At 38.6% G+C, this 13817-nt stretch overlaps 1 protein-coding gene and 1 long non-coding RNA gene across 2 annotated transcripts in view; both read left to right on the top strand.

Annotated features, from left to right (window-relative positions):
- LOC140951127 (uncharacterized) overlaps positions 1–13817 on the top strand; it is a 104467-nt gene that overhangs the window by 6057 nt on the left and 84593 nt on the right. The window lies entirely within an intron of this gene.
- Positions 2640–13817, top strand: part of LOC140951112 (uncharacterized) — a 22475-nt gene continuing 11297 nt past the window's right edge. The window contains exons 1-5 of the mRNA XM_073400329.1: positions 2640–2700; positions 4282–4991; positions 9068–9253; positions 10561–10611; positions 11797–12030. Coding sequence (XP_073256430.1) covers positions 4307–4991; positions 9068–9253; positions 10561–10611; positions 11797–12030 — 1156 coding nt within the window. The 5' untranslated portion in view covers positions 2640–2700; positions 4282–4306. The remainder of the gene's footprint in view (positions 2701–4281; positions 4992–9067; positions 9254–10560; positions 10612–11796; positions 12031–13817) is intronic.

Raw genomic sequence — 13817 nt, 5'->3', positions numbered from 1 at the left:
ACCAATGCTTCCTTTAAACAAGGAGTTGAAATCTTGCTGATGTCAAAAATTGACAAAGCACACAAAAATTATCTTACACCTGAAATTTGAGAGGAAATGTATTTAAGGGATATATTTTGTCGCACTTCGACTTTTCAACAAAGTAGTATGATTTGTATTGACCTCAGACCATGTTGGAATTGAAGCAAAACTACTTTTTGCTGGCATCTTGTTAAGCATTTGAGAGTTATGCTTAGATGTGCTGTTAACATTACCACATCATCTTTTCAACATTTTCCTTGAAGTTTACCAGGGCTTGATATAACGGCGGGTCAACGAACAATGTCCAAACCAGGGGTGGATCCAGGATTTTTTTTTAGGATGGGGTGCACTCGTCTCTTGCTCTACTTCAACACCAATAAACAACATAGTTTTTTTTTTGCAGAATACCAGTTGTATTAGAAAACCGCAGGTCATCTCAGAGGGGGAGGGGGGGGGTGTGCACCCCCTACAAACTGATTGCATTTGGGGAGTTGATTGGTCAACCTTTTGTCTTGCTAGTCACTTGCTAGTCTATGAAGACTCATAATCAGTAATTGGTGCGTTTCGGTCCGTCTATTGTCACAGTCGTCTATTGTTAGTCAAATTGTCATTCTCTCATAGTTAGTTTACCATGACAATAGATGGACAATAGACGGACCGAAAACGCACCAATTACTGATTACGAGTCTCCATAGCTAATAACATCATGGCTTAACTGACAGACGACCAATAACATTGCGACGTAATTGACCAATCAGATCAATAACCAGAGTATAATACCATCAACTGACGTGATACAACTCACTTTGACTCTGAAGATGACTACCGCAGTCAGGTTGTTCAAACGTCAGTCACTGTCAACAACAACAGTCCTATTCAGGACTACATTCACCCAGACGATCAAACTCAACCTACTTTTGAAATGACTCCTGGGTTCAAACCTTTCAAAGTTTTAAAATTTCCTTGCTGTTCAGTGAGTTATTTCAGTAGCCTCCCATGCAAGCATTAATTTTTTAGGGCAGCTCATCCTTCATCCCTCCCTACAAACGCCTGCTCCACCAAGAACAACATTCCTTTCCCAAGCTTAGCCAATCACATTGTACTTTCCAAATTCTGGAAAGTTGACCTTGACCGCATGCTAATCCGATAATAATTTATTTTCATTGTTGACCATGAGTTCATAAGTACCATAAGCTCTAAGCAACGACTTTTTTGGAAATACACTGTATATATAACGCCAGTTTTGGTTCATGGGTCCTTGTTTTAAGAGTAATTTATCTTATAAATTTGACTGGCCAGAAATGATATGTGACTGAGCAAAAATAAATTTGGCCTGTCATTGTGTCTGGAGAAATTATTTCAAGCTCTGTTTAAGTACAAAATTTGTCTTTAGAAAGAGGTAATTCATAATTTTAAAATCACATTTTGGTCATGTGAGCAGCTATAAACTTGCTCATTTTAAGTAATTATGCTGCGGGTTTTATAAAACAGAATCACTATTATTTTTTTCATCTTTTTTTATTCCATAAACCGATGGTAAGAAATGTTTATGTGGGATGAGAGACAAGAGATTGAGCTGTCTTACAATTCTGCAAATGAATAAGCACAAAGACGTTGATATTGATGGCGTTGTAACAGCGTTTGCCCATCTGAAGGTACAGAGGTTTCGCCCTTTGCTTGGGTAACCTTCTTGATGGCGTCACTGTTTTACCCTTTTTTTCTATAAACACTGTACCTTGCTAACTACTGCATTTTCCTTCATATTATTTCATTTAACCCATTCGCCCCTGAACCGCCCGTAACTGCCCGTAACCGCCCGTGCGGATCCAGGTCCTTTCTACCCATTGTGATGTCATCAGTTTTAATGGTCAAGGACAACTTTCTTCACTAACTTGTGCAGAATGAAGAGATCTTTCAAACCATACCAGAATGAGCACAATTCAGTCAAGGACACCGGAGAAACAAGCAAAAAACCACGTGACATTGACCTGAAAATCTCCATGAAAATCTTGTTCCATTACCCACCTACCTTTCCTTTCGCCTAATCTTAAGATCATAAAAGCTTTCCTAAAAACTCTTCCCACCAAAATCAAGCCTACTAAATGCCCAGCAAGAGAAAAAAAAAAAGAGGCAAGAAAAGCAAAAAAAGAAGGGAGGAGAGAAAGCGAAAAGTAAAAGTCAAGACTGCTGTGTCACTTTTAAACCTAAAAACTATGTTGAAATTTTGCTTTCTGCACATGCCCGAACTTCGCAAGGTGATATTTGGCATCTGGATCAGAAGGCCGTGATTAGTGTTCGACCTGTAAACCAGTTTGTGGTAAGTTTTAGCTCTTTATAGCACGACAGTAACCAGAAAACCACTCGACTAGCTTCAAAACGCGTTTTTCGGCAAAATCTCCAGCAGCGAATGGGTTAATGAAAATGCGAAAAAAAACAAGAAATGGCATTTTTGAGACCCCAATTTCAAAAATTTTCTGGAGGATTAGTTCTAGTAATAATTTTTTCTGGTGCATACACATTCAAAGTCTCATACTATGCCCCTGAATATTATGATTATACTAAATTACTGATTATAACTGAAGAGAGATGTCATTAGTGGTCTTTTTTATTTTTTTGTTTCAGGGTTTTGTTGTCAAGTACATGAATTTGTTCAAACATTAACATGAGTCCTTGAAGAAGGTAGGTCTTAAAAGACAGCTGCATACTACACCCAATTACAGCTGCAAAGCTTTCCAGCTGCCACGTGCTAGTTATGTTGGGGAACATGCATTACTATGATCCCTTTAATGCTTTTTATCTGAGCCTGCAAACAGTCTCCCAAGTGGAGGGGGGTGAAAAAAACATAGTCTACAGTCTCCCCCACCTTTTTCACCCCCAGGCCTGCAGACTTGGCTCATTTCGCTTGTCGATAATTCTTTTTTGCCCTGCTCTACTTGGGACTCATTTTCAGTGTTCGCCTTATCAGGCAGTAACTGGTAAAATTTACCATCTGAAGCAACACTTCTTACCGCCTGCAACCGCTTGAAGGTTTACTAAAATTTAAAAAAATAAAAAAAAGAATCTTGCGATCTGATTGGATTCTCACAAGGAAAAGGAATAAAATAATACATATGGAAAAGTGCTCAAGTATACACAGCTTTTCTTTTTATGGGCCATGCATTTTGAAAAGAGAACTTTGAAGACAGAGTAAAATTATTGGAATCAAACGTTTTAAATTGGTGTCTAAAGATAACAATGGCTGATTTGTGTAAAGTAGGTCTTTAAGTGAGGGAATGACGTTTCAGAGAACTTACATGTAGCTCCTAAATTTCCTAGCGAGGGTGGGGCCATGTCCCTCACTCCATTACCCCCCCTCCCCCCAGGAAAGTGCGCCTCTGAGGCATATGGGCCATGACTGGTCCCTTACCTGCTAAGCGAAAATTCAGGGAGAACACTGTATTTGCAGGCTATTTTGATCTCTATATTCATGAGTGGAAGTAATAAGTAAATTTAGTATATACTAAAACAGTAGTAGTGTTTTTTGCCCGCTCTGAATGGCTACTCAATCAGTGAATATCCAGTGCTATTCACTGATTCACCTCCAGCTCCTCCGAGCAAGCAACGTCAAACTCGCGTAAGTTACGAGCAAAATGGCTTCCTGGTTTGCTGCCGTAACAAACAAAGAAATTTCACAAATAAGCAAACAAGCTGTTCCCGAAATAAGCTAAGAAGGTGACAAAATTCAGTTTGGCAGTTTTAACAGGTAAATCTTTGTCTGTTTGACTTGAATTTATCGATGAAACCGGTGAAAAAGTTTTTTATTCACAAATGCAAATTAAGCTCAAGTCTTGCGTTACTCTATTTAGCTGAATTGTTCATAAATAAGCTTAAAACTAAATTTAATAGTTCTTTTTACAGAATGGTTTTAAATACAAAAAACGAACTCCTTTTGACAAAATTTCCCCAGAAGAGCTAAACAAATGCGTTAAACTTTTATTGTTGACAAAAAAATGCGACAGCTGCCGGTTCGGTCATTGTGCGCCAAAATTGTAATCATTGGCAACAGTAAATGAGTTAACAATCATCATTTTTGTGCTCAATTATTTCACTGTTTTAGTATATACTAAAAACAATTATTAATATTATTCACCTCAGTGTCGGCGGCTAGTGGTGGATATATATCCACCACTAGCCACCTCCACTTCAGCGAATATATTCTGGCATAAAAGTTATTCAAGTGCACGTGTATAATTCTGTGACCTTATTTATTGACATTTTAAGGCAATATACATCTAACTGAGACAAAATGGCTCAACATCAAGGGCGTAAAGGGAAACGAGATAGTGCTCATGATCACCTGGCAAAAGATGATGTTCCAACTCTCACTATTAAACTGCCAGAGAAAAGGGACCTTCCTAACACATCAAAACCTTGGAATGATGTTCAACTCCCAGTTGACATTCTTTTGATGACAGTGGAGGACTGTGAGTTCCTGGCCTGTTACGCATACTTGAGAAATTCCTTTAAAAGCTACCACAAGAAACTTGGATATGTGTCCTTTGGAACCATGGGTGAAAGTGGAGATGTGCCCCTAAGAGTTGCTTTAATGACATGTTCTGAAGGTTCTTCTGCTCCAGGTGGCCCTCTGGTCACCGTTAAGAATGCTGTGGTGGAACTGAGACCCAAAGCTGTTTTCTCTGTTGGCTGCTGTGAAGGATTAAACCCAGAAGTGACCAAGTTACATCTAGGTGATGTGGTGGTATCCTCTAAGCTTTTAACTGACACATTCAAAACCCCCGTGGGAAGAGATATCTTGCGTCTTGTCAAGCATGCAGATCATGGCTGGATTCCTCCATTAAGAAGTCCAGAAGATCATAAAGTTCAGGTGTGCTGTGATGGGGAGATTTTAACTGGCATAGACCCAATCAGTGCTAAACGGCAATGCGTGTCTGACTCTATTAAAGCAGTTGCATTCGAAAAGGGTGGTGGAGGTAAGATTTTTCAGTTATACGTCTTGTGTACTTAAGTCAACTGTATTATCCTTTGTAGCCAGATAACAGCTTATGGTTTTGTTGGTGCGCAGAGCAGGAAACTAAGAATGATTCTTTATAGTTAAGCCAAAGCAAAAAGAAGGAATGATTGGCCAGGAGTGATTGTTTCCTTCACAGTGCTATAAACCCACCCTGGTCTGCTAGGGGGGTGGTAGTCACTTTTGGGCAAACATGTAATTTTTGCAATCCCAAATGAATTGACCCATTTTTTAAATTGATTGAAGAACACTTTACTTTTCACCTACAGTACACAGATTCTGGTATGTTTGCTAACTGTAAAATATATGAAGAACTGTGTCTAACTTACCCCAACAAATCCAAAAATCAGTGTGAGCCCATTCGAGTAACTCTATTGAAAACACGACCCCATTATAGTCACTCCAGTCGTGAAAATGCGACCCCATCCAGTGGCACATCCCCATTAGTCTCTTATAAGGAAGTACCCCCTGGGAGCCATTCATGATTTACCCTTGGGGGAGTATTGCATTTCTTGCAGTTCAGGACAGGGCTGTCTAAGGCTTAGGCCTGGGGGAATTTCCCCTGTCTATACTTCATAGAAAACAACAGAAGAATAGAATCAAAAGAACGTCCTAGTTGTTCAATTCCCCTCCTACTTGTAATATTGCATATTATACTCTTGTGACAGCCCTAGTGTTGTAGCTGTGCTATGAGGCAATATGTCAGAGTATTCTGAGGTTTGGGTTGAATTCCTTAACAGCTAATAGAAAAGCCTTTTGTATATAGATCTCACCTCAGGGGCGGATCTAGGGGGAGGGTGCAGGGGATGCGCACCCCCCCCTTCCTGAGGTAACCTGCGGTTTTCTGATACAATTGTTATTCTGCAAAAAAAAACCATGTAGTTTATTGGTGTTGAAGTAGAGCAAGAGACGAGCACTACGAGCCTCAGCGCTCCGGAAGTTAAAAAATTCGTACCGTCTGGTTGCTATGAAGTGACGTAATCATCTAGTTGAGTATCCATCACCGTAACACTTTTGCGGTCAACTACCGCGGCGCTCGTAAAGTACTTTAATTAAAACCGTGTTCAAAACCCTGTAGGAAGTCTGTTTATTTTTGAGTCGATTAATGCACTGCTGACTTTCACGAGGTCAACTTTTGCATAAATTATCAAACATTATGTTAAGCGGGAAATCTACCTATGGTTCGCGGGAGAAGCAACTTCTATAGCGGTGCAAGACAAATGTTTCGAGAGGCGAGGATGTGCTCACGAACTATTCACTATGCGACGAAAGGAGAAATCACTGGCATGATAGCTGCATGTAATGGTAATTTTATCAATCCAGGTCGCGCCGTGTTCGCTCGAGAACGCTGTGACAACCTCGTTTGGCGCGCTTCTCAATACTTCCAAAACATGTTGTAATCGGTAAGTAGACTTAAGCACTTAGTATCGTCAAGCCATTCGAATCAGTGTATACCCAATTCTTTGTCTGAAGATTCTCGCAAAGACACATACCAAGTAAGTCTGGATGGAAGAGGAAATTGTCTCCCTAAACGCAGCCAGATTATGGATGGCGGCACAATTCAATGTGTCTTCCAGGTCAGCCCTAATTTATAGTTCGTAAGAGTATAAATTGCGCTCTCCCTATTTCCGCTTAAGCTTTCTTTGATTAAACTTCAGTAGAAACAAAACAACGCAGACATGACATTCTCCTGCATGAGACACAATCGGCTGAAGGAAATATCTGTTTACAAGTTGGGTAAATTATCCATTCTTGCGCAACGCAAAATCAGCTAAAATCAGTCGCTTGGAAACCTGGCAAATTATTAAGCATGAGCGCTTCTAAGAATAACACGTTTACAACTTTGACGCGTAGAAAAAAAAATTAGGTAGTTGTTGTATATCCTTTCTGGTTCATCCAGGTAGAAGCCCTGGCATGATGTTATTATGCCTGAGCGCTTCTAGGATATATAACATGTTTAGCATTTCGACGCGTAGAAAAAAAAATTAGGTAGTTGTTGTATATCCTTTCTGGTTCATCCAGGTAGAAGTCCTGGCATGATGTTATTATGCCTGAGCGCTTCTAGGATATATAACACGTTTAGCATTTCGACGCGTAAAAAAAAAAAAATTAGGTAGTTGTTCTATATCCTTTCTGGTTCATCCAGGTAGAAGTCCTGGCATGATGTTATTATGCCTGAGTGCTTCTAGGATATATAACACGTTTAGCATTTCGACCCGTAGCCGTAAAAACAAAAAATTAGGCAGTTGTTGTATATCCTTTCTGGTTCATCCAGGTAGAAGTCCTGGCATGATGTTATTATGCCTGAACGCTTCTAGGATATATAACACGTTTAGCATTTCGACCCGTACGCGAAAAAAAAATTAGGTAGTTGTTGTATATCCTTTCTGGTTCATCCAGGTAGAAGTCCTGGCATGATGTTATTATGCCTGAGCGCTTCTAGGATATATAACACGTTTAGCATTTCGACGCGTAGAAAAAAAAATTAGGTAGTTGTTGTATATCCTTTCTGTTTCCTCCAGGTAGAAGTCCTGGCATGATGTTATTATGCCTGAGCGCTTCTAGGATATATAACACGTTTAGCATTTCGACCCATAGCCGTAAAACAAAAAATCAGGCAGTTGTTGTATATCCTTTCTGGTTCATCCAGGTAGAAGTCCTGGCATATTATTATGCCTGAGCGCTTCTAGGATATATAACACGTTTAGCATTTCGACCCGTAGGCGAAAAAAAAAAAAAAGCAGTTGTTGTATATCCTTTCTGGTTCATCCAGGTAGAAGTCCTGGCATGATGTTATTATGCCTGAGCGCTTCTAGGATATATAACACGTTTAGCATTTCGACCCGTAGCCGTAAAAACAAAAAATCAGGTAGTTGTTGTATATCCTTTCTGGTTCATCCAGGTAGAAGTCCTGGCATGATGTTATTATGCCTGAACGCTTCTAGGATATATAACACGTTTAGCATTTCGACCCGTAGGCGAAAAAAAAAAAAAAGCACTTGTTGTATATCCTTTCTGGTTCATCCAGGTAGAAGTCCTGGCATAATGTTATTATGCCTGAGCGCTTCTAGGATACATAACACCTTTAGCATTTTGATTCGTAGCCGTAAAATGTTTTTTTTTAGACGGCACTGAATTACTTTTCTGAAAGCAAAGCCGTACATTTTGTTAGATACCACACTTTTAATTAATTACATTTCTCGCCCTAGGATGATGACATGATTGCGTGAAAATTGACGCCTCTATCATATTAGATGCGAAATACGATCAGAGATTAATGGAATAGGACTGAATAGGGAATGTTGCAAGCTACTGGGTATCCAGCTGAGATAGCTGACTTTTACTCAGCTATCTCAGCTGGATACTGAGGGTTTTTTTGGTTGCTAAGATCGTGCGGCTCGTTATGGCACGCCCTCCTAAAAAAAATCCTGGATCCGCCCCTGCACCTCGTCCTCGTTTTAGAATCTAAAGCTCTCTAATATCAAAAATAGCCAGAAAACAATATCCTAAAAACAGAAAGACTAACAACATTAAATTTTAAAATAAGTACAAGTATTTTTTCGACCATTGATAAGATCTTTTACTACCACCACTTCATTTCAGCAGAGTGTAACTACAGTATCCCTTCATATAACCAATAGCATGCACTCCCACAACTACCTCACCTAAAATCACTTTTACCTTCCAAAAAATTATGTTTTGTTACTTCATATCAAATTCTATGAGAAACCAGTTTCATTGATTAACAAACTACAGGTATTATCTTACTAATCCCCATCTGATATAACTCCGCACCTTGTTCCACTCACACATCTCAACCAACTCCTAAAATACCCAACACTTAACTGCACTACTCACACATCTCTAGTGCACATAGAAAACTTCACATATGCCTAGTACAACGACGTCCAAACATAAACTCCCACAATGTCTTGTTATTGTGGTGTCTTAGACCAAAAAAACTTAGACCTCTGAGACCTGAAAAAAATTTACATAATTTATTTTTGTTCTGATTTGTTTTTGTTGTTCTATTTATAGGACTGTTTGCTGCAGCCCATGATGTGAAAATTGAATGGGTGATTGTTAAAGGGATATCACATTTTTCCAATGATGGCAATGCTCCTAATGAGTCCTGGAAGTCATTTGCTTCCATCATGGCAGCTTCTCTTGTGTCCAACGTGTTAAATGATCCAGTTGTTTTTAAAGAATGGCCTCACTATGAAGGTATGTCACATCCCTGTTCTGACATTATTGATAGTGACAAATGTTTTGTTTAGGTAATTTTATTTTGATTTATAAAGATTTAAAATGGTTGCAGTTTTAGTGAAAAGTCTTTGAATACATGCATGGACTGCCACAAAATTTCTAGTGATCTTTTGGGCTATAATGTATGGTATTGCTGGCTATGCATTACTTCAATTAAAAGTACATGTACTAGCTATAGCACGCACAATAGAAGATACTGTTATATAGTTTTTCAACTCCTTCTTCAGCCATTGTTGACTGTGAGTGTAGCAATGACACTTGCCTTAACATTTAATCTGAGAAATTTACAATATGATCCCAAAAGTGATTTTTCAAGTTATCTGATATGCTTGTGACTGAAAACTGCTAGCAGGAGATAAAAAACATACACCATGTTGCTGACTCCAACACAAAAACTGAAATAAAAATTGTGTTATGTTCCCACCCTGGAACCCAGATTATTTTGTCAGTCAATTTAATTTAGGGTGAGATACAAATTATGTATGTCCCGTATATAAGCCCTGACAGCTCCCTTCGATCCACATCCTCTTGTGAGCAGAGTTTGAGGTGTACAGTTTTTGTGCTCAGGAGAAAATGAGGAAAATTTTGATAATTTACAGTTAAGGACAGGGTGAGAAAACAAGGCTTGTAGCAGCAGAATAGAAAAAAGGAGATCTTTTCTGTTTAAAGTTTGGCCCGTAGAATTAGTTAGGGAAGTGAAAAATTGGTGAATCACAGAATGAAAAATGACTTAATTTATGATAAGGAATTATCAGGAGTGGATCTACACATGTAGGATAAAAACTAACCAATTTCCTATATGAGCATCGAAGGCACAAGCTTCTAGGAGTTTCTGGGGGCATGCTCCCCCGAGAAATTTTCTGGATTTAAACTCCCCAAAGTCCCCTTTCCTGGGTTTCTGAGTATTTCAGACAGGATATTAGCCACTTCCATGCTCCTCAGATGAGGCAGGATACTTTGTCTAAATGCCAGTAAACTGGAAAAATAAAATTTGTCCAAACCATTTTCCAGTTACAACTTTTAATTCGAAAGTTTTTTTAGATATTTATTATGAAAAATCTGACAGATTTTTGTAAACTGGTGTGGGTCCATGCCTGATTCTATTGTTTAATCTTAACTGAGGTATTCAGTTGTTGCTAGTGCACATACTAGAGGTCAGTGATGGGTTGCTGATGGCCAGCATAGTAAATATGTAATGAGAACATAAAACAGATAACTTCAAATAAAATATATCTTACCAAATATTTTTTTCTGACATTTCACAGATCTGTCAATGAAGAAGCAGCCTGCAAGTGAGCCCAAGAAAAAGTTACCAGGTACCATTCTTTGGAATCAATAATACCTGAGGAATATTATATAACAGACTGAAGTTTGTAATACTGATTAGACAATATTTTGAGGATTGAATGCTGAGATTTCATGAATTTTTGTCTCTATCTTGGAGACAGGTTGTTATCGCCAGATGAGAGGTCAGAACTGCAATAACTGTGCCTGCTATAGGTGTGGGTGGCCTGGTACAGTGTAGCTTACAATGTGACACCTAACCACTATAATAAAATCTTGTATCATGTCCCAGTGAAATCTGCTCACTTGATCCTGTTCCAGATGGAGATAAAAATTAGTTGAATCTCAGGTGGTTTTAATAATTTTCAGGGGCACCCAACGACTGTTTTCTGTAAAATGTATGTTCGGAGAACCAAATATTGCCTAGAATTTTCTATTACTTGAGGACGGCTAAAAATTTGTAGATGACCATTTCATTCATGTACAAATTTCGAAGCTCTTCTAATAAATTGCCTAAGATTTTCTGAAGTTTAATTTTTGACATCCCCAGGTTAGGCTATTTTTTGTAGAAAAAAGGAAGCCTAAAATTTTCGGATTCAAAAATGTGATGGAAAGAGGAATCAGAAAAATTCTCCCCTTCGTAATATGTTAAATTACATGTACATCTAAGATTTTTGGGAAAAAAATGAATTTTTCAAGGTGTGCATTTGTGACGTAAGTCTTGTAACTTGACCTCTAACCCTAATCCTACCCACCTACACCAAACTGCAAATCAAACCCAACTGTGGAATCTTAAGATTGAATCTTAAAAAGGTATCACTTAATAACATAACAGAATAATTGAGGAAAAATATTCTTGTACTATCATTACAGTACATGTAAGTAATTAATTAGTAACAGCCTTTAATGTAATTACTTATATTAGTAAATGTAAAAATATTGTAGTTTTAATGCCTTATTTCTTTATACTGTAACATAACTAGGACACGTTTATCAACTAGTTGTGCTGTTTGCACCATGCACATGTTTAGCTTCCCAGCAGACGCTCTTAGGGCTTCGTAACCTGTGGGATAGGTACACATAACAAAACCCTAAGAACATCTGCTCAGGAGGCTAGTGCATATTCTGTATTCATATGTTACTCAAGCCAAAAGCATTTTATTTATATATTTTTAACTTAAAGAGGTTCTTTTTATGTAATTAAAACCTTTTAACAGATTCTGTATGCCTTGAGAAGTGCCAGAAACGTCTGAAAATGGTTTATAAAGCAAAGAGCAAAGTCAGAATCATCCCATGGGACTCAAGCTCTGCTGTTGATATTGATGAGATGTACACACAGTTGACTTGGCTTAAGGATCACAGGAGACCCAGTGGTGTGACACAAAACAAGCTTGGAAGCTACACAGAGATTTTCAATGGTGGAAAGCGACTTTTGGTGTATGGCAGGCCAGGTATGCAATTAATTTTTTTCATTTCAAGCAAAGTAAAAAAGTACCAAGTGAGGTACTCAACAAATGTTTATATGGGGAGGCTCCGCCCCGAGGTCCAAACCATTACCCTTTCATGTACCATTTTTCACGAAAAAGGTACCCCTTTCATATACCTTCTATTGACAAATGGTACCCCTTTCACATACCTTGTTTGCGACTTTGCAACCCTTTTAACTGCTGTAAATACACTGTCTTTTCAACAGAAATCAGTCACAAAAATAGAACGTTTTCTCGACTTCATAAGCTATAAAAATTAATCTGTTAGTCCTTTTGGGCCCTTTTCACAGACCCAAATGACAGATTTCCCAACTCGTTATTAATATACTTCAACAAGTGAAATCCCTACCCTTTCATATACTTGAAGCCTGAAAAGGATACCTCTTTTGGGCAGAGCCTCCCGGTATAGTCCATCATAGAGAGTACCCCCCCCCCCCCCCTCTCCCGGGATATTTCAAACGATTCTGGTCTAAGAATCCTAGCCTCTTAATCCTTCTTCAGTTGAGTGTATTTTATTGTTGCAGCCCAAATTACACCCCTCTGTAACAGACCCAGTGGAATCTTTATCTTCAGTGGGTTGTTGGAGGAAAAGTCACTGGGTTGGTTTATTTTCCACTGGGTTGTTCATCTTAGTTGTGTATTTCCCATAAAAGTGGGAAGGGGTGGCAGGCCTTACATTTTTACAGGCATGAAAACTTTGAACACTTTATATAAACGATTTACAGTTTTTTATGCAAGACTGACTACTTTTACCCTCCCTATTTTTTTTGTCAATGGTAATAATGTTTTATATCTTTGCTTCTTTTAAACAAATATGAGCAACGAAATACACTGGTCTTGATGAAGTCATGATAGAAAGTGACTGGGGAAGCAAAAAGTTAGCCGGGTAGAAACAAACTATTTGCCGGGTATCAGGGAGGCTAAATTATCACTGGGTAGACTGGATTAAACCACTGGGTACGGTTTCACTGGGTCTTTACAGAGGGATGTCAAAATTTGTGCAGGTTCCTGAGTGCCTCATAAAAAGGTGGCCTTAAATTAAAAATCAGGGGCACCCAACAACTTTTTTTAAGTAAAATAACTGATCGGAGAAGCAAATATTGCCTAGAAATGTCCCGTTTTAAAGTTGTTGGAAGGGTATAAACAACGTCTAAGATATTCTGAGTTTTCTACTTATTACTAACCAACTTTTGGGGGTCGTCTATTTTACTTTCTTCAAGATATCGCGATTACTGTTTAAAAAAGGTTTCCTGAAAATTTCTATATTTCTATGAAACTCAAACTTTCGACGAGACCCATCAGGGTAGCAAACAGTTTTGGATGAGGCGAATCACCCACCTAAAACTTTCGTGACGACCAAAGTTTACCTTACCCTTTGAGCAGAAGCTACATTCAGCTCATACCGTGGAAATGTAGCCTCTGCTCGCAGGGTAAGTTTACCTAAGGGAGCATTCATAATTTATCTAGAGGGTGGGCTATGATGATTTCCTTATTTTTTCCTTTCATTTTTTTGAAGCCCCCCCCCCCAATAATCTCAGGGTTTTTTTTCTGACCCCCCCCCTCAAGAGATGTTGATTTATCAAAGGAAAATATCATAGCCCCCCCCCTCCGCCAGCACATAAGTACAACATGTCAAACTCACCCTTAGCCATATCAAAGCCTTGTGACAGGTATATTGAGCTTTATTAGTAATTAACATAGTAAATCAGTAACAACTTGCACTAATGAAATGGTGATATTTCAAGATGTCA

This window comes from Porites lutea, chromosome 10 (assembly GCF_958299795.1).
Source record: "Porites lutea chromosome 10, jaPorLute2.1, whole genome shotgun sequence".
NCBI classification, from domain to species: Eukaryota; Metazoa; Cnidaria; class Anthozoa; order Scleractinia; family Poritidae; genus Porites; species Porites lutea.
The sequence above is the reverse complement of the archived record's forward strand: the minus strand, read 5'-3'. Positions and strand labels throughout refer to the sequence as shown.